We start from the raw sequence: 27,190 nt of genomic DNA, 5'->3' as shown, positions 1-27,190 counted from the left end.
TAACAGCAAAAACCATACTCGTCCCAATAATGCAAGAGGAATGCAATGGAAAAATCAAATTTCTGTCCTCTGTGTCTTTGTGCTGATTGAGGAACAAAATCTGATGAAAACTGCTGAAGTTAAAACATAATGTTTGACACACATGCCAACAGAAAACATTTAAGACTGACACAGTAAAACTGAATAAAGTTAAGTGACACTTAACATTAAGTACACCAAAAACAAATATCAGCTGAGTATAAACATAAACTATTCCACATGTGGAAAATGGTTGTATAATTAGAAATTGGTTTAAGAGTTACTTTTTCACAAGATAACAAATATAGGAGTGTATATACTTAGAAATTGTGTATTTATACATGTATCCATACAAATACACATAAGCATATATACAAACACATTTATACAATTTACTCAGCCAGTAAGATAAAATATAAATATCCTTCCCTCTATGCCATCCTACGTCCACATACTAAAGAACATGATGAAAAATGCCCACTTAAGAGAAGGCAGTGGATGAGATTTCGGCCTCAAGTAAAAACGTTAAGAAAGCCCTGAAAATGGTATACAAAACTTCTAAAATAATTGATATATACTATCACTTGCATAGGTGCTAGAGGCTTAACATGAGATTAAATTACATCATAGAAAATAGCTAACCAAAACAAAAACTGTGATAGCTTATGTTGCTGGATCAAAGTATTCAAACAGTATTTGCTTCTAAACCTCTATTTTTCACATTTAAAATTGATATCATTTCATACATATTGCCTGGCTCATTTTCAGGTGCTTTTTCAAGCAGAAAAGTTTTCCTCCTAGATGACACAAATATGAAGGTGTAGAACTGTGAACTGCGGTCCCAATTCACCAGATTAACATTGAGAGCATAAGAAAGAATAAAGCACATTCCTGCATTTAAGCTAATAATAATTACAAAATAGAAACTATATAAAAACATTCATTAATTCACAGTTAAAAATGATTGATTTAAAGACTATTCTATATGTTTGCCGCAGCTGCATATCACTTACTTCCTTTTAATGACAACATTAAACACGATGAGGATGGTTTCAAATGGCAAATTACACATGCGTCTGGATTTTGTACGAACACTATCAAAGAGTACACATGCCTGACTTACCAAGCAATGCAGGAATGCATAGCTAGTTGATAATGTCTTAAAACAAAGTTAGTATGCATAAAGAGAAATGTCTTGCTTCTCTGTTTCTCTTTCTTAATATTGCCTTTTTATGTTACTACAGAGTTCATGTGCATATACGACATCTAGCAGACAACAAGGTGATGAGCCCACAGCAGTAGCATTTCAGTGGTACACATGCTTAGACTTACAACTCAATACAGAATGGCTGGGGCAGGTGTGCTCCAGAGCTGAATGTTTGAAGATGATATATTTACAGTTCCTACACTTATCTAACTACCATTAAATGATACTGCAAAAACTGACCCCAAAACCTGTAGCTAATTTCTAAATATACTAATTATGTGAGCACCTGACAAGAAAAAGATCACTCTAAAGAGGAAAAAAACAAACAGTGGGGATGAAAACACAGATAGATGAATTTTTCTTACCTTAAATCTATAAATTATTTATTAACATACATACCTACCTCCCAGTGCCCATTACCAATGCCAAAAGGTCTAAATACATTTACATAACTTAGACACACTATAGTTCACAGATGATATTAAGAAGAAATAAAATAATATAATACCTTTACTTTTACCTATGGATTTGATGAAATGGGTCCATGAAGAAAGGGTTTCCAGACAAAGAGGATAAAGAGGAGAAAAACAACAATAAGAATTATGAACATATGTAGAGGCACTACTCTCTGAAAATTAAACAAGACAGGAAAGTATAAATGAGATTTTGAAGACAAATGGAGATGCAATCAGGATATCTTGGGAATTCTGCCTTTTTTTGAAGACAAGTACATGCAAAAAATTGAAAGGCTCATGCTGACTTTTTAAAGATTACACAAAAGAGAGACATACAATAAATGTTCGCAGAAAAAGTATTGATTCTGTGGAACACTATACTCAGCATTCTAGAAGCCAGAAGCCAAAGATGTCTGCATGTTCCCAAACTGCCATGCATGGATGAAAAATGGACTTATATTTTGGATACAGTGGTTTAAACTGAGCATTTTCTTTCAGACAGAACTTCTGACGGTTCTTGGTTTTTCTTTACCATAACCACCTTTACTGCATATGCTGACAAATATATAGGAATTTTCATTCACAATTTCTTATGTCTCATTTATTTGCAGACATTATAATGCAAGAAATGAAGGAAAATAAAAGTCACAGGAACAAACCAAAATCAAACCAACAAGGAAAGGGGAGAAAAACACATGAAAAAATGTGAATGAAAGATATGTATTTAATTTGCAGCCATATAATTTGCAAGCATTTGCCCATCCTTTGCAGTGATGGCTTGAAAGCAGCTACAGAACAAGAAAACACTGAAAGCAGAGTGGAAAAGGAACAGAGCCCATACCTTGGTCGCCCATCATCAGGTGCGCCAGACCTTGAAGGGAAACAAGAGCACAGTCAGCAATAAACAAGGGAGCATGGGAAGGCAGGGTTGTCACGGTGACAAAAATGTTCAGTGACAGACATCTCGTTTCCTATGAGATATGTCTGTTTCATAGAGGCAAATCAAAAAGCATTCTTTCAACCCCTGGTTGGAATGCTTTGGGGCGGAGTGTTCTAGAACTGCATTTTAAACACTGGCATATGCTGCACTGTGTATTTCTTCCATGCATCAGTTAGAACAACCAAGAGCACAAGAGCATGACTTAAAATCCAACCAAACCTCTCAACATTACATCTGCCCTCTGTGCCTTTTGATGAGACTGTTTTGAACATTGCCCCCAAAGGGCTTGTCATTCTTCAGTGATGAAATTACATTTTTTAAAACCCAAAGGAATACCTGGATCATGGGCTGGGTCTGATCTTTTTCCCCTCATCAAAAAATGAGCAGTATTATAATTAAATGAAGAAAAAGAAATCTGTAGTCACACTGAAATGATAATGCAGAAATGTCTCCTTGTCTGACACATGTAGCGACTGACTAGGCTTGTGCAAATACGAAATGATCATTAGACATGCAGTTGTAAAGTTAGAATTTACTACAGAATAAGGTTTTTAAGAAACAATGGGTCAGCTTCAAATATGCTAAAGCAATTTTCCTTGGAAAACAAAATTATCTGGGATTTAGCCTAAGCATTAATTAAATGCCGTTACAGTATAACTTAGACATATACTAACTCTAAGTTAGTGTAAGTATATTTATCTAACATACGTATTACAGATGTAATTTCATCAAGGGATGTTTAAAGGGACATTGAAATCCCTTTGTTTATTTAGATTATTTATCATGTCCTGCTTGACAATTCACTTCAAACTGAAGACCACTCCTCTTCTAAATACTACTACTAATGTTCTTTAAAAAATTATTTTGCTATTCAAGAAGTTACTTTTCACTGAAAGGCATAATTTCTCCCAATTTTTTATTCTAAGTTCAGAAACAAAGCTATCTCTCAATACATGTATACTTCTAGAATTTAGTAAAATGTTAGACAAATATAATATACATACAACAATTTTAATAAATTTGTATTTTCAATTCCCAGTGCTATTTCTGGTATATTTGAAACATTATTTGAGTTCTATAACATTATACATTGGTTTCATTAGTATTTAAATTATCTGTGTTGTTTTCTCAAAATTTTAGGGATATTCAAACATCTCCGTAGGCTAGATATAATTACAAATAATCATTTAATCACAATATAATATGAAAGTTATTAAACATAGTAGTTTGATGCTTCTGAACTGTGGCCTATTTTCTGAGTGATTTTAACAAAAAGTTCGTATAGGCAGATTCAACAGCTTATGATCTATTGATAATTCATGGTGTTTTATATGCTGAAAAATAGTAGCTTATTTGTCCAGGTTATGAATGTTTTTCATTTAATTTGAACTTTTATCTAATTTATCTAATTAGAATATAGATATTTCTATGATATCTATATTATAGATATTATAATATCTAATAATATCTATAGATATTTTCAAATAATATTTTATAAATTTTTATAGACTAAATGAGGAACTTATCTCTAAGATCTACTTTGTAGAAAATATATTAGGTATTTCTAATGGTTTTGACACTACATCAGTAAGGATAGAAATTCACAAACCCCAAAAGAACTCACATTCCTCCCGCTAGACTTCCTACCTATACTGTTAAGTTCATATTATAGATAGGAATATTAAAATTATGATTGAATAAACTTTATTGCAATAGTTTATGGGCCTAAATTCTGAAAATCTTATCAAAACTTTGCACGGGATGAGTGTCTGTGAAAAGAGAGAAGCATCCATGCTAATTAGGCTGATTAGAGAGCCTCTTGGAATGCAATAGGATTTTAAGAGAAAAGAAAAGCATTTTAAAGGATGGTTAAGGAAATGCAAAAAAAGTTGAAAAGACACCTTTAAAAAATAACTTTTAAACTCAGTTGACATGCACAACATAAATGAGACTGTTTTTAAAAGATATTAGGCATGCAGGGTCATATATCATTTTTATCAAGTGTATGCTCACATGCAATTAAATTATATTATAGAAAAACAGAAGCCATGTATGGATAAAACACTTGGAAAATAGTAATTTATAATTTCTTTTGAAGTTTTAATCTATTTTATTTAAATAACCTAACAGAAATGTTCAGCAGCTAAGCAATTATAATACTGTCCAGGAAAGAATCACAAATACACATTTATCCATGCGACTGATCAACTCTGTATTACCATGAAGTGTTCTTTTTTAGAGACATGAAGTCTTGGTAACCTCAATGGCTATTTATCTGTAACTTGGGATAGGGAGTCATTTCTAAGAAATCCTTAATTCTATAGAAATGTACATTTACACAATGACTATATTTCAAAATATGGTATCAAAATAAAATATAACAAAGGCTGTCTTCCCATATATACATTAGTAAATTGTTTATGCAAGAACTGTTAATGCTGTGAATATCTAAGTTGATAGAACATATATAAGTTGATAAAAACCTTCCCTTTCACCATTCTTTCATTATGCCTAGTTCTTTTTGCATGTTAACCCTTTGAAGATTTTTTTGCAGCACACTGACTAATACATTTCAGTTCTTAAAAAATGAGAATGTTGAAATATGTTTTAATTTGCTGGATTCTACAGGAAAATATATAAAATACACAACTTCCTCAAAATTACTTGATAGAGATTATTTTTATAAAAGCTTGAATAAAATATTTTGTTGAACAGACCCAAAATATTACAAATATACTTACCAGCAATCATATTGAAGTGCTTCATGCTTTCATTTCCACTGGCCAATGGCTTATTATTTAATCTAAATTTATGTGTCTTACTTATACTCAGTACTTTATTGCACTCTTTTTATAAATCCAAAAATTTGAAACAAACCAATGGACTTGAAATGGGATAATGATAAATATTTCCAAGAGAACAGAATAAATCATTTTGATAAAAAAATAGAAAAAGGTTCATGCACTGTCTTCTGAAACTACAAAGAAATATTTTGTCTTTTAAAATAAAAAAGCAGCATTGTATCTTTTTTTCATACAGAACACTGCAATAACTATCCTAAGGTTCATACGGGATGCTGAAGTCCATCAAGGTTTGAAGTTAAGCTTGAAAAAGTTTTATATACTTGGGATGGCAGGGTAGCGAATGTATGTGTTCTGTATGAAAAGTGATACACAATCCAGAAACCAACAAATATTCAGAAAGAAGTTCAACTTACCGTCTAAATTCAAGGTGTACTCTATTAATACTAAGAAATAAAGGGCAAATAAGAGTTGGAAAATAAGGTAGAAAGCACCCACCTTCCACATTGTTGTCTTCTGAAAGCACATGACAAGGAGGGAGAGAAAAGGAAAAACATTCATTAAGCAGCATGCAGACTGGACCTTGCCTTTGCATGTCTTCCTCATGCAAGGCACCAAACACATCATGCAAGTGCTCCATCACTATCATTCAGGGGGAAAACAAAATCACAGGAGAGCAGGCTCCCTCCCATTGGCAGCATTTAGAGGAAGTGAGACAAACTTTCATAATCCTGCCACATCCTGTACAAAGAGTTTTTAAAAAATCTTTCACTACCCTCTATAAAGCAAACATTATTGTTCTTACATGTTGCTGGTGTAGTCTTTCTAGGCAATTATTTTTAAAAGCTTTTTTGTTTTCTTTTTAACAATTCTAAATGGTTCTATTTCCATATACTGATTTGGACTTCGATCTTAGAAAGTCTATTGGAAAGAGCTATGAAATTTCACTTAAAGATACTCTGGTTCTACCAAATATATTATCCATATGCCATTACTGCCTTTTAGTATTGCTACTACCTCAATTTCTCTCCTTAAATAAATACAACATAACTTTATGCAACAAAAATCTATAATTTATTTGGTTAATTAATACCATATTAATATTTTATTGCAAATGAGAATAGTTTATGGTAATTTATAAAAATGTTTACTTTTAAAATGTTAGGTAGAATAAGTGATCGGTGGAAGAGAAATCCATTGGGAACTGCCCATTAGGCAGTTTATCATGATGTAATAACTTTGAACTTCTGTTTATGATATATGAATTTGAGACAATGAAAATACGTAGTCCAATTTCTCTTATACTCCTATGTCTATAAAATACTTACATAATTTATTTTGTTAATCATATTTCCCTGTGTGTGTGTGTGTGTGTGTGTGTAAACAAATATATTCAAGCAGATTAGTATTTCCTAAAATAATCAATATAAGTATATGAGATATGGTTTTATTATTATACTTTCAGTTCTGGGATATGTGTGCAGGACCTGCTGGTTTGTTGCATAGGTATACACGTGCCATGGTGGTTTGCTGCACCCAGAGTGATAGCATTAGGAGAAATACCTAATTTAGGTGACGGGTTGAAGTACATGAGATTTAAAGTATTATTAGCATCTACTGGACAATTCAAGTGCTATTTGACACCCAGGGGCTGCAATCCAGGAGAGAAATGGAACAGAAAGCTGCCTTAGGGGACTAGGGCAAGAGCAAGTTTTCAGTACTTATCAAAAATTTTTGAATAGTACAGTATACCCATGTTGACATTCTAGTCCTACTCTTATTTTTTATTTTATTAACTGTAAAGTCATCATCTGATCAAAAGTGTTTACATACATGACAACAGCAAGTATAGATACTTGAAAGTAAAAGCAATTCTTAATATACTATTTCATTAATTTCACCTAAACCTTTTTAATTGGATAAAGTTACCAGTGAATTAGAAATCACCAATTCTATTTAAAACATTTCAGCTGAATACTGAAAAATCAGGCACATTTACTGATATGGTGTTAGCATGTAATAGAAAACAGCTAGTGGCTAAATGTGGGTAATAACATCTTTACACAATACTTGGTTTTGTAGAGCTTATTTCTAAAGAAACAACAAAGTTTCATATATTTGGTATGTGATACTGACTTCTAGTTTGTTTTTGTTTGTTTTTGACTTCCAATCTATTAAATAAGGAATTAGACTGAATTTGTTACTTTTCACTGGCGACTTTGACACTACCCAAACACAAATTATTAAAGTTTTGTTTTATTGCATTATATTAGAAATAATATAAAGATACAAATGATTGTAATTGTAATGTTTAAGATATACTTTTCCTTTATATTCACTGCCCTTTGAAATTGTATATTCTATTTAAGATGCTTACTTCTTAACGAGATTATTTAATATGTAGTGTAAAATAAAAAAATAAAAAAAATCAGGGAATTTAGAGGAGAGTCACGTGCCAAGACAGTCTGCCAATTACTGCAGCATTATTTAATTTCTGTAAACAGAAGACTGGCAAATATGGTTGTGAGTAGCAGTGCCTCAGTAGAAATTTTGGCGAAGTGTGGCCTATAAATATAATAAAAGGAAGAAAAGGAAAAGAAGCCAACAAAATGAAATAGGCCCAGGCTTGACATCAACTTTAGGAATATACTAGGTAGGGTATTATAAAAGGAGTTCAAGGTCATTGATTCGGTCCTGACAACGAGTTCTACTTTCATGACCTTTCATGACCGTCTGCCCAGGCCTAGGCTGTGCCATGGATTCTACTCTACCTCCAGCACTTTTCTGAGTTCCTATGCTTAATTAGAACAAGATTAATAATGGGAATTTCTGAATACAAATCCAAGTCATGCTTAATGTGTCAACAAATTCTGACTCAACTAAGTCCAGAAAAGTGGTCTGTCTCAGAAGATTTAGATTTAGAAAAAGAAATCAAATTACTAGAATAAAAGGGTGATATATCAACTACTATTTTAAAAGTAAGATGATGATGATGATGAAGACAACTGGCTTGGAACAGACTTTCCATGACTTTGCATATATTTTCAGATTCGATCATCTCAGAATAAAAATCCTCTTTCCTATTCCATTCTATTCTATTCTGGTGTCCGTTTGCTAACTTTACGTAATTTAAAACTCATTAACCTAAAGAAAATCCCTACATTATTTCAGAACTTCAACATGATGATAATGGGTGGTGGCTCCAGCATTTACAACCACTCTCCAGGTATTTTTTCCTTTCTCCTTCCTTTTCTATTTTATTTCTGAACTAAACAATAAATGTCGAGTCAAAAATAATAGTTTATCTCCTCATATCAACTTTTTCTTTAGCTTTGTAGATTCTTACACAAACAAATGCTACTTTGCTTTTGAGCAACAACAAAGACAGGTGCTGAATTTTGGCATGCCACGGTGTACAGGTAAAGCAGCAAATTTTGATTTAATGTAAGGTAAAAAGCAGTCCATCCGGCCTTACCTGTGGACACTGGCAAGTTAGAGAAACTCTCTTGGTTTGCAGAAAGCCCTGGCTTCTTAATTCTGGTGACCTAATCCTTGCTGAGTACATGAAGTGCGTCTCTTAATCATCAACTTTACTACGATGACCATGCCACCTATAAAGATCACACTCTTATTTTCTTTTGATTGGAAAAATAATGAATATAAAGCTGTGAAAAAGATACTTTACATTTTATTTTTCTTTCAGATATGATGGGATTCTCTCACAAAGATGGGAATTAAGCACCAGAGTATCAATCATGCTATGAATAATGGCTGTGTGCTGACAGGAAGGAAGCAGCAGCCTGTTTTTAAATCACTGTAAAAGAGTATCTCCACAAAATTTTTATATTGGGCCCCAGCTAATAAGAATGCAAGGATAGTAACCTTGTTTATCATTCCAGTGTTCTTTGCACATAATCATAAGTATATGGTTCTAGGAGAAGAGGGATGAATATGAAAACAAATGCGCATGTTTCATTATAGAGAAAATCATGACCAGTGAAAACTTAAAAGTTGGAATAAAATATCACAAAAATCTCCCTTCTGTATAATCAATCAGTGTTTAACTTTGGCAATATGTAAGTCTTTCTCGAAATGTACTGACAGTGGTCAATTTATAGACTACATCTTACATTAAAAAATGACCAAAAGAAGCTTCCTGACACCACTTGTGCTTTTTTTTTTTTTTTTTTTTTTATTTTGGTTTCCTTCCTTCTCTGCCAGCTGCCTGTGACTGTCTCCCCTCATTTTCTTTGATTCCCTCCCACTCTCCTCCATCAAAACTGCCGCTACCGCGAGTGGTTTCTGTCCCAGATACAAGCCCTCCATGGTAGAGTTATAACGGCAAAACTGGTAGTGGTCACAGGCACCGGAAAGAGAGATGTAGAATAAGATTCTATTTCCTTCTCCATACAGGGAGTTTGCTAACGCCTATCCATGCCTCTGGAGCCCGTCACATTACTTCTTAAGCCTGTTACTCCTCATTTTGGAGATCAAATGCCAATATAGCAGAGTTTAGTTCCCATGGTGGCACAGGATGGAGCTTTGTTTCTTCTTTTGGTATTAGCAGTGAAAGCCTTTAGAAAACCTCAATAGTCTGGGAATGCATCAAGGACTGGGAAATGGGGAAAATCTTTGAGGCTGTATTAATGCAGCAGTCAGCTGAAGGAAGAGAAATACTGGCCAGAACCAAGGGGATGTTCAAAGAGAAAAATGAAGCAGAAAGGTCCATTATGGAGACTTAGGGAAGGAAAAAAATGGCCCTGGACAAAAATTGGGCTAGTTTCAAACATGCTTTTTAACAGAGGACATCACCTCCTTTCTCAATCTCACCTAAATAATATTCCAGGACACTCCCACCCAGCCTGCTTAGAATCCTGGTGCTAGGGAATATATGGAGTCAACTACAACAGCCAGTGTTTCTCCCTCTTCACTGCTCAGCAAAAAAAGAAGGAGTATCTCTAAACCAGCCGCAGCAGCATAGATGTTCCCGGCACCACACTAGAAACACCAAAAACAATTTCTCCAAAAAATATTTTGTTACAAAGACGTTTGTGGTATTTAATGCATCATGGTCTATCTTGTTAATGGCAATTATCAAAAAGAAAGATGACAAAAAGAGAAAGGGGGAAGGAGGAAGGAAATCAAGAAAGCCTAAAGATATGATAATTTATAGTGATTAAGCTATTTGATGAACCTGATGAAATTTAATAATTGTTAGTCAACATATTATAATATAAACTGAATGACTCACATAAGCTATAATAAATGCAATTTCAAATGTTCTTTTTATGAGGAACTACTACAAGGACTTTAAAATTTGTTTTGCTTTGATAGCCTCAGTTCTTGCCCAAGTCTAAATCTTGACAGTTAACATTTCTACATTCATTTCAATATTTGGACTTTGGAAGGACTATTGCATTTAACAGTGACTGTAAAATGGTGACAAGCATAGTCCACAGTATGTGTGCTCATACTACCTATTTTTATATTTTATTGCTCACTGAGAAATGAATGCTTTCTGATATGGAATTGACAGATAACACTGAGCAGAGTGCTTATCACGTACTCTCCCACCTAAGCTTAATCATTGCTACACAACTCTCCAAAGAAAGCTGGCTCAGGTGAGCAGCGCTTTCCTTTCTAAGAGTTCGATGTCATCATCTTTTGAAGACAGAGCAAGAAAGCTCTTGGACTGAAGTTGGGAGAGTAAACGTAAATACACCCTATCTACCATTCCAACTTACATTCCTTCTAGTTGTTATGTGGGTTTGACTTATTTATGGACAGTAGACATCCTCTGGCCTGTGTATAACCATCAGAGAATATTCTGCAATGTGTCCTAGGTTTTCCATCATTAAGATGAAAATTAAGTGAACTCCTACTGTTATATACATTTTTTTCAAAAACTTTTTTTCATCTTGCTACCGATGTTTTTCAAATAAATATTAAAATATTTTTACTATATTATTCTATACTTTGGTTCTTAGACATGTCCAAACAAATCTATTTAATTTCTCTAAGAAAAGGCAAGAATACTTTCTGACGAAATTAAAAATATGACTAAGCCATATTGTATAAAGGGGTCTTATGTTTGGTTAAGAATTATATTTACATGTACTGTATAGAAAATAAAATTATTTATATGACTGACCTGACAATTATACATTCTTTTTACATCAAAGGAAAAATGAAATTTTACCTCAAATTAAAAATATTTTGTATTGTTATCTTCACTTCAAAAGAACCCTCACATATGTAACAAACAGTTTGGAAGGAAGATATTCCTTGGAAGAAAAAAATATTAAAAGGATTTTTCGTTTCTTTAGAGCTCCTGGATTTTCATTTTCTATGGTGTTCAAAATTCACTGTATTTACAAGTTTCAGTTTATGACTAATTTAATTTCAAACTTCTATGAAAATAACTGAAAATTATTTTAAAGGAAATAGGTAATTTTTAGCTAAATAAATTAGATTATACATTGAAATTTTCCAGGAGGTACTAAGGGTTGATTAAAATAGTACTTATAATCAGGCCAGGTGTGATAGCTCACATCTGTAATCCCAGTACTTTTCAAGGCTGAGGCAAGTGGATCACTTGAGGTCAGGAGTTTGAGATCAGCCTGGCTAACATGGTGAAACCCCATTTCTACTAAAAATATAAAAGTTAGCTGGGTGTGGTGGTTCATGTCTATAATTTCAGGAGGCGGAGGCTGCAGTGAGCGAAGATCACACCATTGCACTTCAGCCTGGGCCATGGTGTGAGACTCTGTTTCACTCTATCTATCTAGCTAGCTAACTATGACAAAATATAGTTACGATGAGCCAAATAAATTTATTAATCTTTTCAGATGTAGTACATAGGAAAAAGATTGTTATGAAGAATTCGGATTGTTATGAAGAATTCTGCTTCTCCAAAGACTAAAATCATGTAGTCTGACAGTACCTGAGATTGAACCATATGAAATTACTGTTTCAGATCAAAACTGGTCAAATATCGATAATTTGTTATGGTTCAATCTAATATTTTTAAGAGTGGTTTTCCTAGAAACTATGTTATTCACAACTTAATAAAAATAATGGAGTAACATCAAGTATAAGCAAAAATTTATCAAATTATTTAGAATTAATCATTGGAAAGCAGAACACATCTAAGAGAATATGATATTTATAAAATATGATTTAATATTACAAAATCTGAAGTAACTTGTTCCCAATATGCAACAGAAATAAGAATTAATAATATGTTAATACTTGGGTAATCTTAGACTTTAAGTGTACTCTCATAAACATTATGTTACTTACTTAATCTTTATCTCATCAGTTGACTCGGTGTGGTTGAATGTCTTGCCCAATATACGCAAACAGAAAGAAGATTCTCAGTGGGTATAGATATGTTTTAAAGCTTCTTATTCAGGTTTCTATAGATTTCAAAGGGTGTTTTAGAAAGAAAATGAACACAAAGGGTTTGCACTATATAAAGCAATGCTGGAGTGTCTACTAAGGTTGGAATAACAAAATGTATCTACTGGTACTTTTATCATCATATAATGTCTCTCTTTGTCTTTTCTAACTGTTGTTGCTTTAAAGTGGGTTGTGTCTGATGATATAGGGATAGCTACTCCTGCTCACCTTTGGCTTCCATTTGCACGGAATATCTTTTTCCACCTCTTAACCTTAAGTTTATGTGAATCTTTATGTGGTAGGTCAATCTCTTAAAGACAGCAAATACTTGGTTGGTGTATTTTTATCCATTTTTCCATTCTTTATCTTTTAAATGGAGCATTTAGGCCATTTACATTCAATGTTAATATTCTATGTTCCCACTCTAAGTGAGCACTAAGCTATGATGACACGAAGCCATAAAAATAATACAATAGACCCTAGGGACTCGGGGGAAGGGTGGGAGAGAAATAAGGGGTACAAGACTGCACACTGGGTACAGTGTACACTGCTCTGGTGATGGATGCAGCAAAATCTCAGAAATATCCACTAAAGAACTTATCCATGCAACCAAACACCATCTGTTCCCAAAAAACTATTGAAATAATTTTTTAAAAAAAGAATGTGCTAAACACACACACACACACACACACACACACACAAACATAGCTATGGGTATCACTTTTTTTTTTAACAGCAATATAATAAAGGAGTAAGGAGACTGTGAGAAGACTGAATGATTTCATAGATCCTGTTGCAAGAAGGCAGAAAAATCCTATGGAAAAATAATTCTTTCTTAATTGCATTTATTTGTTGATTCTATAAATTCTAAGAAAACGTTAATTCTGCTTAATTTCCTTTATTGAAGAAAAAAAAAGTCTCCCAGTTTTTTTCTCTAGATTGTTAGAATGAATTATTTTCTCAGAAAAACATAAACACACACACACACACACACACACACACACACACACACACACACACATTTAGAAAATCTTTGGCCCTAATTTAACAGGAAAATTAGGCCCAAGTTTATAAATATGTTTACCCATGGGCATACTAACCACTAGAAATGAAAGAAAGAATTATTCCATAATATTCTTGCTGTCTTTAAAATTTAAAGAAAAGCACTCATTTCATTCCCATCACATAAAATTTTGCCTTCTTTTTTAAATGTCTGAAACAAAAAGACACTTTCGTTCAAAGCCAAATATTTTCATAGGTGAGACAATATAATATGAATTTACACATAAAATACATTTGCCCTTTGAGTTATAAAATTGAAATCTAGTAAAAAAAATACTTTTATCCCCCTTACATATTTGCTGTGTAGTAAATCTCCAGGGAACTGAACAGCAAATTATAATTTTTTTGTAGGAAGAAAAATTAAATATTGCTCAAACTGCAATTATCTCTGTGAGAAAAAGTGTTTTATGTTACAGAGCAATAGGAAAATAGTTTGTTCATAGCTACAACCAATTCTATACTTTTGAAGGTATTATATATGTAGTTATTTGAGTTAATGTCTAGTAGCTAATTAAACCCGTATTGGTCATGTGAAAGAGAGAGCTACGAGCTTGATTAATCCATTCTTTATCTGTTGATTTACTTATCCATAAAATTAAATCAACATAAATAAAAGCTTTTAGTACTCTAATAATTCCTTTTTCATATTTGCCTGAAATGGTCTTCACTACTTAAGAAAACATGCTGAAATAGGAAGAGAAATTTCTTTTTGCAACCTAATATAGCATCTTAAGATGCTGATTCCATAATTCAGAGCAGTTCATTTTACTTTTAAAAGTGTATAATAAGATGATATACCTAATTACATGTTGAAATTTGTATAAACTGCTTTCTATGACTACCACCAAGTATGCATTTTTCACCAAAACAATTTCAAGAAAATTTAATTTTAAAAATAATCTCATCAAGCCACAACTCATTATAGGTTGCTTTAAGATATGTGGCAATACAATGATATTATCATTACTTCAAAAGCTCCTACCAAAGCATCAGGACCCCCACATGTGCATCTCTCTAACACACATGTGCACATATACACACCCAATGGTATTTCATTTCACAAACACATTCAAACTTTGATATTTTTCTCAATAAAAACAGTTTTTCTACAAAAGTTAACATGAATAAAACTATTTATAATAAATACTTTGATAAGACAATCAATAATAACACAACTACATTACTACTTTTACTATAAATATGTTACTTTACTGACATTAAGCATTAAGTAAATGATAAACTTTCATTTTCCTCTTTGTATCTTTTGTTATCTCAATTTTATTTGTTTGTACATATTAGAAAAAGAGAATATTTTCTAATTACATGGTCAAATACATAACCACAGAGGCATATGGCATATTTCTAAATAAAATTAAAAATTTAGTTCCTTAGCCACATTCCACATGCTTAATAGTCACATGTAACCATTGGCTACCAGGTTGGACAGCACAAATTGTGAAGCTTTCAGTTATCACAATAAGTTCTATTGAGCAGAATTAACTACAGCTTATCTTTTAATATCAAACTATTCATATAATGTCTATATTGTTCTTCATTCAAAAAATGAAATAATTAAAATGCATGATGCTTTTAAAAGCAAACATCTATTTAGAGTAGTGTTATTACATTTGTGCAATATAGAGAACTTTGTAATATCTCTGTTTAACTTTAAAATAATAACAATTAGGAAATAACCCTAATAAAATTTTACTGTAATCATTTTAAAATGTGTTTGAATAATTCAAACTCTGGACAATTATTACTCTTTTCATCATATGTCTCTTTCTATAGACCTCAAAGATAATGAGAAAATGCTGAACATATTTTGATTTCTAAATAAGCTAAACCAGCAATCTAATATCCTTACTCTTAAGCTCCCCATTCTCCCAGTAAACCCAATTAGATCATTTATCATAATTGTCTTTAAGTCTATGAACATTTTTCAACATAAAAGCTTAATAATCTTTTAACATAATAGTTTTAAAATTAATAAAAAAGTGTCTTTCATCCCACTATCTTATAGAATATATTCTCTTATAAGTCAAAGACTTCCCTTCCTATAACATGGGCCTCTTTTTGAATATTACACCACAGAAAAATAAACCAAACGAGCAAATAAAGTAGTCAACATTCCTGTAAGACTTAAAGACAGCAGAGACAAGAAAACTGGATAAAAGGGACAGCAGTTCAAACCTCTAGTTAACTCTTTAAAAGTCCAAGACCCTATTAAGGAACTACTACATAGAAACAAATGAACCATTTAAAAGGCAAATAAAAACTGAGTGGGGAAAATAGGAAAATAATCCTGAGGCTAGGTGCGGTGGCTCATGCCTGTATTCCCAGCACCTTGGGGGGCTGAAGCAGGAAGATCACTTGAGGTCAGGAGTTCAAGACCAGTCAGGCCAATATGGTGAAACTGCATCTCCCCTAAAAAATTAGCCAGGCATGGTGGCAGGTGCCTATAATCCCAGATACTCAGGACTCTGAGGCAGAATAATCGCTTGAACTTGGGAGGTGGTGTCTGCAGTGAGCAGAGATCACACCACTGCACTCCAGCCTGCATGACAGAGCAAGACTCTCTTAAAAAGAAAAAAAAAAAAAACCTGAATATGGAAGTATTAATGATGGCAAAGCAAAACAAGTGGCAAAAGTATCTAGGGGGTGAAATGATGAACTAAAAAGTTTCATGTGAAGAATGAGTACGATGTAAAATAAAAAATTATAATAGACTTTGCCAAGTCTATTTCAGTATTTAACGTATTTGCCAAGCCTATTTTCAGTATTTAAGGAATGCTGGCCGGCTCCTAAAACTAAATATATTTAATAGTTATAGAAAAGTGCCCTTTGTTATGATAGAATAGTGACATCAAATGTCCATTTACATAGTGACTGAAATGAGGCAATCCATTTAAACCTCGATTTCCTAATGAATCCACATGCCCCAGGCACATGAGCGGTTGTTTGGTAAATAAACTAAGTATTGAGAAGGAGTGGTGATTTCCAAAAGATACTGAGGTCATCTGACATTTTAGGCAAACCTGGTATTAGAACAACTTGAAAGACATTATACAACATAATGAGATAGTTATGTTGTTAATATGTTCAATGAAAAAAATCTATGTTGGAAAGCCAGAGTCAGCATCCTCACTCAGCACTATTTGAGATCTTGTACTGCTGGAGAAAACGCACTTTTATATAAAATACTAAATATGACACAAAACCTTAATACCTTTCTGACAGTATTACAATAACTGAGAAAAAACCTAGTTGTGCAACATATACAGTAAGTATGTGAAATGGCTAATAGCTGCTAGTAAATGTAGCTTGTGGCAGTACTTATAGTAGCTTAGACAATGTATTTCTTGTAGCTTTCTAAAGTAAAGTGTGCTCAAAATGGGTAATATTGAAAATAACACTCAACCCATGGTGAAAGCACAATGGAAAGAGAGTAGAATAGTCACTGCTTTTTGAAATACTGAATAAACAGCATCATCTTTTTTTAAAATTAATATGCCTCAGAGCAGTAAGAAAAATATTCTGGACTGAGATTACTTGAGAAAATAGACTTCATAATTTTAAATAGGTCTAATTGTATAATATGAGAATTAAATCACTTAAAAGTTTATAAACAAGTATGAAAATATTAGTAGCATGATAATTCATTCTTAAAAAATGAATCAATTGTCATGGACATAAAAAACACTAAGAAACTACAAATCCTTGGAGAATCTAGGCATTCTCTCCCAATACTTCAATGTTTTATGTACTCATCTTGAAGAAGAAATTGGAAAGAACAAGGTACCTGTAGTTACGAGACTTCTAGGGTATGTCACCACAAATCGGTTTAAGGAATCTAATATATTTAATATAATTTTCTTAACATTTAGAAGTATTTCTCAAAGCTAAATGTTTAACTTGCTCCACACAGTCAGTTTGGCTCACAGCAAAAGAATGTAAGGGCCCTTATTCAATAAGGCAAGATTATAAAGCATCTTATATAAAGATAATATGTATTTAATGATGTTAGCCATTATATTATTACAATTAATGCTTCCTTTACAAATCACAGGCTGCTTAAAAGCAATGGCTTTTCCATTCTCTGCCTTTTGTTCAGCTTCTAGAATGATACGTACATGTAGAATTTGCTTAATAAATATGTGTTTTAATGAGTAATTAGTTTTCTACCTCAATTTCCTGCTTGGCTTCTATGAAACTAGCAATAGGATGAAAATGAGTATGTTTCTTTTAGTGGGCAGGATTTATTTGCCACAATAGGCCTTCTTAAGGTGTATTCTCACACCAGAAGTAAGGAACTCTAGTAACTGTACATATTATACTTCGCAAAATAAACTGGAGTTTAGTATTAGTTGCCATCCAAATCTCAGGCAGTCCCAGATTTATTAGTCAGGCATTTCCAAACTTTCTCCATAGATTGTTGTTGTTTATTAAGTAGGTGATGATGATGATGATGCAGAATACTGTCTGTTAAATGCACCAAATATTTCCACTTGTGTAATCTCATTCAATTATTATAAAGACATGGCCATGATTACTTGAGAGTAAATTAACTATGAAAGATCAAATGGGATGCTAATACAGAAATGGGGATACATTTCAAGAAATGCATTGTTAGGTGATTTCGTCCTTCTGCAAGCATAATAAGTGTACTTGCACAAACCTAGATGGTATGGCCTACTACACACATAGGCTATCTGGTATACCCTATTGCTTCAAGGCTATAAACCCACGTAGCATGTTATTGTACTGAATGCTGTAGGCAACTGTAATACAATGGTAAGTATTTGTATATTTAAACATAGGAAAGGTACAGTAAAAATACGCTATATATTTTTTAATAGTACACCTCTGTAGGGCACTTAACATGAACGAAGTTTGCAGGACTGAAAGTTGCTGTGGGTAAGTCAGTCAGTGAGTAGTGAGTAAATGTGAAAGCCTAGAACATTACTATACACTACTACAAACTTTATAAACATGGTACACTTAAGCTACACTAAATTTATAAAAAATAAACATCAAGGTATGTGTGCCCGATGACTATGATATCACTAGGTGATAGGAAATTTTCAGGTCCATTACAATCTTGTGGAATCACCATCCTATGCGCAGTCTGTTGTCGACTAAAACATTGTTATGTCACACCTGACTGTAATATCTACGTCATTTTTTTAAGCAAAATGCCTGTCACATGGCAAACAGTCAATAAACATGAAGAATTACATGAAGAATGAATGATCAAATGGTAAAATTAGGCCTGACTCCAAATTTTATGTTCATTCCTCTACATTAGCGAGGTTTAGCAAACTTCTAATTAGTCACAGGTACCCTAAAGGCTTAGCAGTAATATTTATAGGAAGCAAATAATTGTAAGTTTAAAAATAAATTAAATGTAGGCAGCCCCATTAAAATAATGACTTACAGGGCTTCTTTTAGAAATCATAATTTTTTTGGAAAACTAGTATTGTTTCCTGAATGCAAGCTATTGTTTCATGTTATATTTAGTAACTGAACAATGAAAACATTTTTAGTAAATTAAGTAACTTTGTTTACAATCTAAGAATCAAATTTATTTTTCAGAATTTTAATGTTTTATGATTTATTATTTATAATAAAATATGTCTGTCTTGCATATTTTTACTGGATGGGATGCAAAATTAGATTAGTGACATCTTAGGATGATCTCAAGCAAGTTTTCTTTTCTCTAACAATTTGCTTTGATAAACTTAAAAAATCAGCACAGTATTTAAAAGGGCATTCTCAGGATTTTGGGCCAAATAATTAATCTTAGGTTTCAGTTAACCTAGTCACCATGGTACCTAACATGTAGAAACTAAAGTAAAATAATGCTTCCTCTAATTAAAACAATTCAAAATAACCACATCATTTATGCACAACAGAAACATACAATTTTAAATACTGTTTTCAGTGATGCTAATATGGAAAACATGACAAACATGTTCTAATTCCAGTGAGGATATACATTAATTAGAATATTTATCCATATAGTAGTAAACTGGGACATGCAGAAACAACTGAACCACCCCCACTGCATTTAGAATTATATAGCTGTCAATTAAATTTTTAACTGGCATTCTTATGCAGGCATTATAATACTAGTCCTGACTTTAAATAGAACAGACCTAAAAAACAGAATTATTTTCTACTTATTATTTAATTATATTTATGGCTCCTGAAATTCTGGCTTAATTTATGTTTTCCAATCAATGAACTTAAAGTGCAATTTATGAGATTTAGAACTTCAGGGTTTCAAAACAGAAATAAAGTATTATCTTATTTAACAGATAAGAAAACCAAAGGCCAGACTGTATGACACAACAGAACCTTGTGACCTCTGGTTCACAACTTTGAACACAACTTCAAAAGAAAGGGTCTCAATAACTAAACTACTTAAGAAGTAGACTTCATATAACAAACCAAATCAAATTGTATATTTCTTTTTTCTTTTCTTTTGAGACAGAGTCTGTCACTAGGTGCCCGGCTGGAATGTAGGCACCAGGATGAAGTCTCTGTCACCAGGTGCCGGGCTGGAGTGCAGTGTCGTGATCTCAGCTCACTGCAACCTCTGCCTCCGGGGTTCAAGCAATTCTCCTGCCTCAGCCTTCTGAGTAGCTGGGACTACAGGCACACACCACCATGCCCAGCTAATATTTGTACTTTTTAGTAGAGACATGGTTTCACCATGTTGGCCAGGATGGTCTTCATCTCCTGACCTGGTGATCCACTCGCCTCAGCCTCCCAAAGTGCTGGGATTACAGGTATGAGCCACTGCACACGGTCTGCATACTTCTTAATTAATGACAGTAAGTCAAACTTGGCCAAAGTTTTTGGGTTTTTTTTCCACCCTAAGTTTAGATGAGAAACTGAAATTCTAAGGTTTTGTGCTAATAAACTCTTGTATTAAAATACAAGAAAAAATAATCAAAAGTAGCCAATTAACCAATAACTCTTGCTATACTTTAGCAAGGGAGACTGGTCTGGTGGCATTTTGCCCCTGCCCTAGAGATCTGTGGAATTTTGAATTTGAGAGAGAGGACTTAGAGTGTCTGGCAAAAGAAATTTCTAAGCAACAAAGCATTCAAGATGTGACCTGGCTTTTGCTGAAAGTGTACAGTCATATGTGTTCATAAAGAAATGATCTGAAATTGGAACTTATGTTTAAAAGGGAAGCAGAATGAAATAAGAGCTTGCTGGAGAAATTTGCATAACTAAAGAGAAGCTGAATGTTAACAGCCAAGACAATGAGGAAAATATCTCCAGGACATTTCATATATTTTTGGGCAGTCCCTCCCATCAGAGGCCTGGAGACCTAGGCGGGAAAAAATGGTTTCATGGACTAGTCACAGGGCCCAGATTCTCTGTACAGCTTTGAGATATGGAACCCTGCATTTCAGTCACTCCAGTTCCAGTCATGGCTAAAAGGGGCCAAGGTACAGCTGAGGCCATGGCTTCAGAGGGTGCAAGCCCCAAGCCTCGGCAGCTTCCACATGGTGTTGGCCCTGCAAGTGCACAGAAGACGAGAGTTGAGCTTTGGAGCCTCTGCCTAGATTTCAGAGGATGTATGGAAACACCTAGATGTCCAGATGGAAGTCTACTACAGGGACAGAGACTGCATAGAAAATCTCTACCAGGGTGATGCAGAGAGGAATTATGGGGTTGGAGCCCCCACACAGAGTCACCACTAGGGGACTGCTAGTGGAGCTGAGAAGAGGGCTACTGCCCTCCAGACCCCAGAATGGTAGATCCACCGACAGCTTGCACCATGAACGTGGAAAGGTGGAAGGCACTTAACGCCAGCCTGTGAAAGCAGCCACAGGAGCCAAATCCTAGAGAGCCATGGGAATGGAGCTGCCCAAGGCCTTGGGAGCCCACCTCTTGCATCTGCATGTCTTGGATATGAGACATGAAGCCAGAGGAGATTACTTAGGAGCTTTAAGATTTAATAACTGTCCTGTTGGGTTTTGGACTTTCATAAGGTCTGCAGCCCCTTTGTTTTGGCCCGTTTCTCCCATTTGGAAAGGGAACATTTCTCCAATGCCCAAACTCCCAGCATATCTTGAAAGTAACTAACATTTTTTTTTTTATAGGCTTGTGGGAGAAAGGAACTTGTCTTGTCTCAGATAAGACTTCGGACTTGGACTTTTGAGTTAATGCTAAAATAAGGTAAGATCTTGGGGGACTATTGGGAAACCATGCTTAGTTTTGAAATGTGAAAGAGACATGAGATTTGGGAAGGGGCAGGGGTGGAGTAATATGGTTTGGTTCTGTGTCCCCACCCAAATCTCATCTCAAATTGTAATACCCATGTGTTGAAGCTGGGAAAATGACATGTGGGAGGTGCCTGAGTCATGGAGCAGACTTCTCCCTTGCTGTTCTGGTGATATAATTCTCAGGAGAAGGTTGTTTGATAAGTGTGTGGCCCTTCTTCTTTGTGTTCTCTCTCTCTTCTGCCATCATGTAAGACATGCCCTACTTCCCCTACACCTTCTGCCATGATTGTAGGTTTCCTGAGGCCTCCCCAGCCAAGAGGAACTGTAAGTCAATTAAACCTCCTTTCTTTATAAATTGCTCAGTCTCAGGTAGTTCCTTATAGCAGTGTGAAAATCAACTAATACGTGAACTTTACGTATTAGGTTGGTGCAAAAGTAATGGCAGTGTTTGCAATTAGTTTTACTGGCAAAAACTGAAATTACTTTTGCACAAACCAAATATAATCTTATTTTCATTTTATAGATGATAAAGCTATGATCCAGATAGTTAAGCTGCTAATAAGTGTTTTGGCAACAAGACATACTATCTAAGACATATCTATGGCTCTTTTTAGACCACTGCTGTCTAACAGCACTTTCTATAATGATGGAAATGTTCTATAAAACTTAGGAATGAATTATGACCCTAAGCAAACTGATTCTTTATATGTTCACATCTAGATCTGTGAACTGTGCCCTGGGAAATACCTCACAGGCCTTGTAAAGATCTTGATCAGGAGCAATCATCCGAATAAGAATTCCTGTTTATGAGGGTTTCTATGCAGCTTTGGTAAAATAAAAGGCAGCTCATCATAACCTAGCCCAGATCAATCTTCCACACAAAGGTAAAGAAAAATGTGATGTGAAATAACTTTCAGAAAATAATATATGTTTCAGAGACAGTTAAATATGTTAGAAAATAGTAAAGAGAGAAAATAATTTACTATATTTTCTCATTCTAAGCAACTCCTTACAACATTTACTTAAGAAGCAAATATTATTTTTGGAAGACCCTGGCATATGATCTCTGACAAATGATGGAAGAAATTGGAAAGGAGAAATGAAAAACCATCTTACATCTCTGATAAAATCAAAATTGGCTTCAGCACTCAAAATATGCAGGGTTTTGTTGTTTTTGTTTAGACAGAATTTAAAAGAAACTTGTAGATCTTATTTTAGAATTGTTTTTTAACTTAGCCAAAACAGTAAGCAGGATAATCTGGTACTATAAAAGCAGAAATATGTATTTAGTTTGCCAATTGTGCAGAAATAAAAGCAAATGTGGGAAAAAAAAATGGTTGAGAAGGCCTGATCAATTTTAGTACTGGTTACACAAATTTAAAAAAAAAAAAATGGGTTATAAACTCTCCTGGTGAAGAAACTCACAGCTAAGCCAGGAGACTCCAACAGAAACTGTTCTCTAACGTGACACTGAGAAGATTTTTTTCACATTGTGAGCCTCAGTTACCCCATATTTAAAATGGAGATAATAGAATCTATTTCATAGGATTATTTTAAGAATAAATTAGTAAGAATCACATATATTATGTAACATGTAGCTAATCAATAATAGACACCCATGTACGTTCATACTTCCATTTACTTATTCTATATAAGAAAACAGGATAAAAATACTTAAATGAAACCAAACTTTTTAATCTGAACATATTTACCAACAATTTTCTTATCCTATACTTCTATCTGGCAAAAGGAAATCGTATACAGAGTAACAGCAAGAATCTGAATGCCAATTGATTTCCAAAATGGTGCAGTATAATTAGGAAATTCATGAGTCAAATTCCTGTTTATGTCTGTACTGCAAAGGCTAATCATTTGTTTGTTTTCTATAAGAAGGACTTGATTAAAGCCTCTAGCAGCAATAATTAACCCTGTGCTTGAAGGATGCAGACTCAGCTTGCACTGTGTGTGCTAAAACCTGTAATTAATGCATAGGAATGCATGTAAATTAACAGATGAGTGTAATTTGCACTAACGGTACAAATGCAGGTTTCTTTTTTGGGAATTACTTCAGGATTTTCTGCTAACCATTGCATACTATAAACTCAGACGTATATAAATAGCATTCTAACATCTATAAACAGTCTCTACTTCAGACTATGATTTAGATGAGGGGTTGACGAACTTTTCTACAAAAGGTCAGATAGCAAATATTTTAGGGTTTCCAGACGTAAAGTGTCTGGTGCAGCTACTCAACTTTTATTGCAATGGGAAAGCAGTTACCAATAATACATAAATATATAGGCTGAGCTCATTGGCTCATGCCTGTAATCCCAGCACTTTGGGAGGTTGAGGCAGTAGGATCACTTGAGCCCGAAGTTTGAGACCAGGCTGGGAAATATGATAAAACTACATCTCTACAAAAACCACAGAAATTAGCTGAGTATGCTGGTGTGCATCTGTGATCCTAGCTACTGGGGAGGCTAAGGTGGGAGGACTGCATGGTCCCAGAAGGTTGAGGTTGCAATAAGCTGAGATCATGCCCTGCATTCCAGCCTGGGCAACAGAGTGAAACACCATCTCAAAAAAAATTAAATATATAAATATATAGCCATATACATATCGAGATATATATATATATATATATATATATATATATATATATATGTATATATATATATATAGACATATATATGGCTATGTTCCAATAAAACTTTATTAAAAAATAGGCAGTGGGCCAGATTTGACCTATACACCACAGTTTGTTTAACCCTGAGCCATAGTTTGCTGACCCCTGACCTAGACTCTAATTCTTAGGTAATACAAAATCAATATTTACATATTAGATATGGGCACTGAAATATAAACCTGATGTGAAAACTTGACAAGTTTCGAGCTTCTTACTTGGCTTTCTCACATATAATTTAGAAAAACCATGATAGATTGAATTTATTACATGACTTCATTATAAGAATCAAGTGACTCCAAAATCTGAAAGTACTTCAGAAAAAAACAAATATATATTTATTTATAAATTATTGTTATTATTAATTGGTCCTCTTTTCAGCTATATGGTTTAAAGTACCTAGAAGTCACATTTACTCTAGAATAACCACAGAGGACACAAACCACATGAAACAAATCAGAGCTGATCCAGTAATGCTAGAATTGAAGAAAGACCTGGTTGACTTAGGATCCCATGGGGCTTCAATGTTAAGGCGCAATTTCTAAAGTCAGACCCAAGGTACACTAGTCATGAGAGATCTCATCAAGAAGTCCTTCACCAAGTTTGGAAATGCTGGATATGACACTATAAACATGAGTTTAATTACGCTGTCAGCATTAGTACTAAAGAGATATTTGTCAAGAACTTCTTGACAAATAAGGGTAGAACACTTACCCCTATATTTCAGAGGTTCATAGTGAATGATTATAAACTAAAGATGCTAAGATGTCCTGCATAAAATAAACTGTATATCTTTGTCCAATTTCCCAAATGTGTATCTACTGGGATTCTTTATTTTGTGGGTGAAGCCCATTAACAGAACTCCCCCCAGTAAAAAATTTGGGAAATGCTGTCATACAGATTTTTCTGAATAATTACATTCTTTCAGCCTGGTAGTGGGAAAACTGCCCTTCTAAACTAACATGTTTAACCACATGAGACCTGAAACACTCTTTAATATTTATCACAATCCATTTGTGTATTGTTATATTGGAACTTTTACTTATAAACAATTTTATGGTGCCCAACCAAATTTATAAAATTATTTAAAGCAATATGAAAATTACACTCACCTCAATATGCTTTAAAAAAGAAGATGCAAAATATATTCCAAACATGAAATAAATCTGATTTAAACTTAAAAAAAAAATTTAAAAAAATCACAGGCAGCTATCTATCTACTGGAGCTACTATCAAGACATAGTGACTTAAATATACTTTTGCTGAAGGCACTGAAAGCCATTAAATCCAAACAATTCTTGCTTTTGCTGAATGTTGCTTAAACTGTCCAGCAGGAAAGAAGGTTGCAAAAGAGCTGCATAGTTCATCACTTTCCTATATCTGTGCTTTCTGATTAATGGGTTTCTTCACAAATTATGTAATCAAGAAAGGCAGCCCTATTCTTCTTACAAACTCTTACTGGTCAGAGATTATCTGAGTAATGATTTCTCTCAATTCCCAATGTTCTTTCATTTGCAATCAGAAATTTCATACATGACAAAGACATATATTTTTGTCTAGTCATGGGTTTTTATACAAAAGTTGAATCTGCCTTTGGAGCTAACCCAAATCAACTTATATCTAGGGAAAATAAGGAAAAATATATCCTTTGTCTAGCATTTAACAGTCCAGCATAATCCCTGACATGTACTAGGCATTCAATAAATGTTTGGTGAATGAATAAAGAAATAAATCAGACATTTGCCATCTACTGTAGCTCAAATACATAAATACTATTATTTTAAAACAAATTATATTGAATAATTTAAAAATAAATTCTTAGTCCAAATACCAGTAATTCAAAAGAAGTGAAACAAAGTAATAATATGTTATTATTCATTTCAATATCATAACCATTCCTTTCCCATGCACAGCAATGGAGAACTGAGAAATTTTATTCTAGACAAGATAACATACCCATCCATGATGCACAGACACTAGACAGAATAAACTTTTAATTATATTGCTTAGATTATATTCTGACAGTGAATCTGCTTCTTGTGATTTTTGGATCCTTGAATTCATCAATTGAAATGCAACATCATAATATTTCCTTGCAGAGGAATAGTGCAATCCTGCCTTGAATCCTTAGGCAAAAGTACGTATCCAAATAAAAACAATCGTATAAAAGTTATGAAGGTTTTTCCCCCATTTCCAGTGAAATAGATATGTATAATATCTACTTAACTATAAACTTGCAAATCTTTTCTCATTAGCGAAAAAGGAAAAACTTGTTTCCATATCACAGTGAGTATCAATTTGATAAGTTTATATAAGCCCCAAAATACTGACTTCATTTATTCAGATAGATAATATGGTTCCTCCCATATTCCACTGC

The 27,190-nt window shown here is 33.6% G+C and overlaps 1 protein-coding gene across 32 annotated transcripts in view; it reads right to left on the bottom strand.

Annotated features, from left to right (window-relative positions):
* Positions 1 to 27,190, bottom strand: part of NRXN1 (neurexin 1) — a 1,131,792-nt gene that overhangs the window by 1,017,735 nt on the left and 86,867 nt on the right. For 19 of the 32 annotated variants that reach the window (XM_032292205.1, XM_032292206.1, XM_032292219.1 and 16 more), the window contains 3 exons: positions 5,920 to 5,937; positions 2,522 to 2,551; positions 1,734 to 1,745 (listed from right to left, as the gene is read on the bottom strand). The exons of 5 other annotated variants lie outside the window; for them this stretch is intronic. In XM_032292205.1, the coding sequence (XP_032148096.1) occupies positions 1,734 to 1,745; positions 2,522 to 2,551; positions 5,920 to 5,937 (60 nt within the window). The remainder of the gene's footprint in view (positions 1 to 1,733; positions 1,746 to 2,521; positions 2,552 to 5,919; positions 5,938 to 27,190) is intronic. 8 more of the 32 variants (XM_032292208.1, XM_032292198.1, XM_032292213.1 and 5 more) reach the window with 3 other exon arrangements.

The sequence above is a fragment of the Sapajus apella genome, unplaced genomic scaffold (genome assembly GCF_009761245.1).
Source record: "Sapajus apella isolate SASKATOON/1434 unplaced genomic scaffold, GSC_monkey_1.0 scaffold26, whole genome shotgun sequence".
NCBI classification, from domain to species: Eukaryota; Metazoa; Chordata; class Mammalia; order Primates; family Cebidae; genus Sapajus; species Sapajus apella.
The sequence above is the reverse complement of the archived record's forward strand: the minus strand, read 5'-3'. Positions and strand labels throughout refer to the sequence as shown.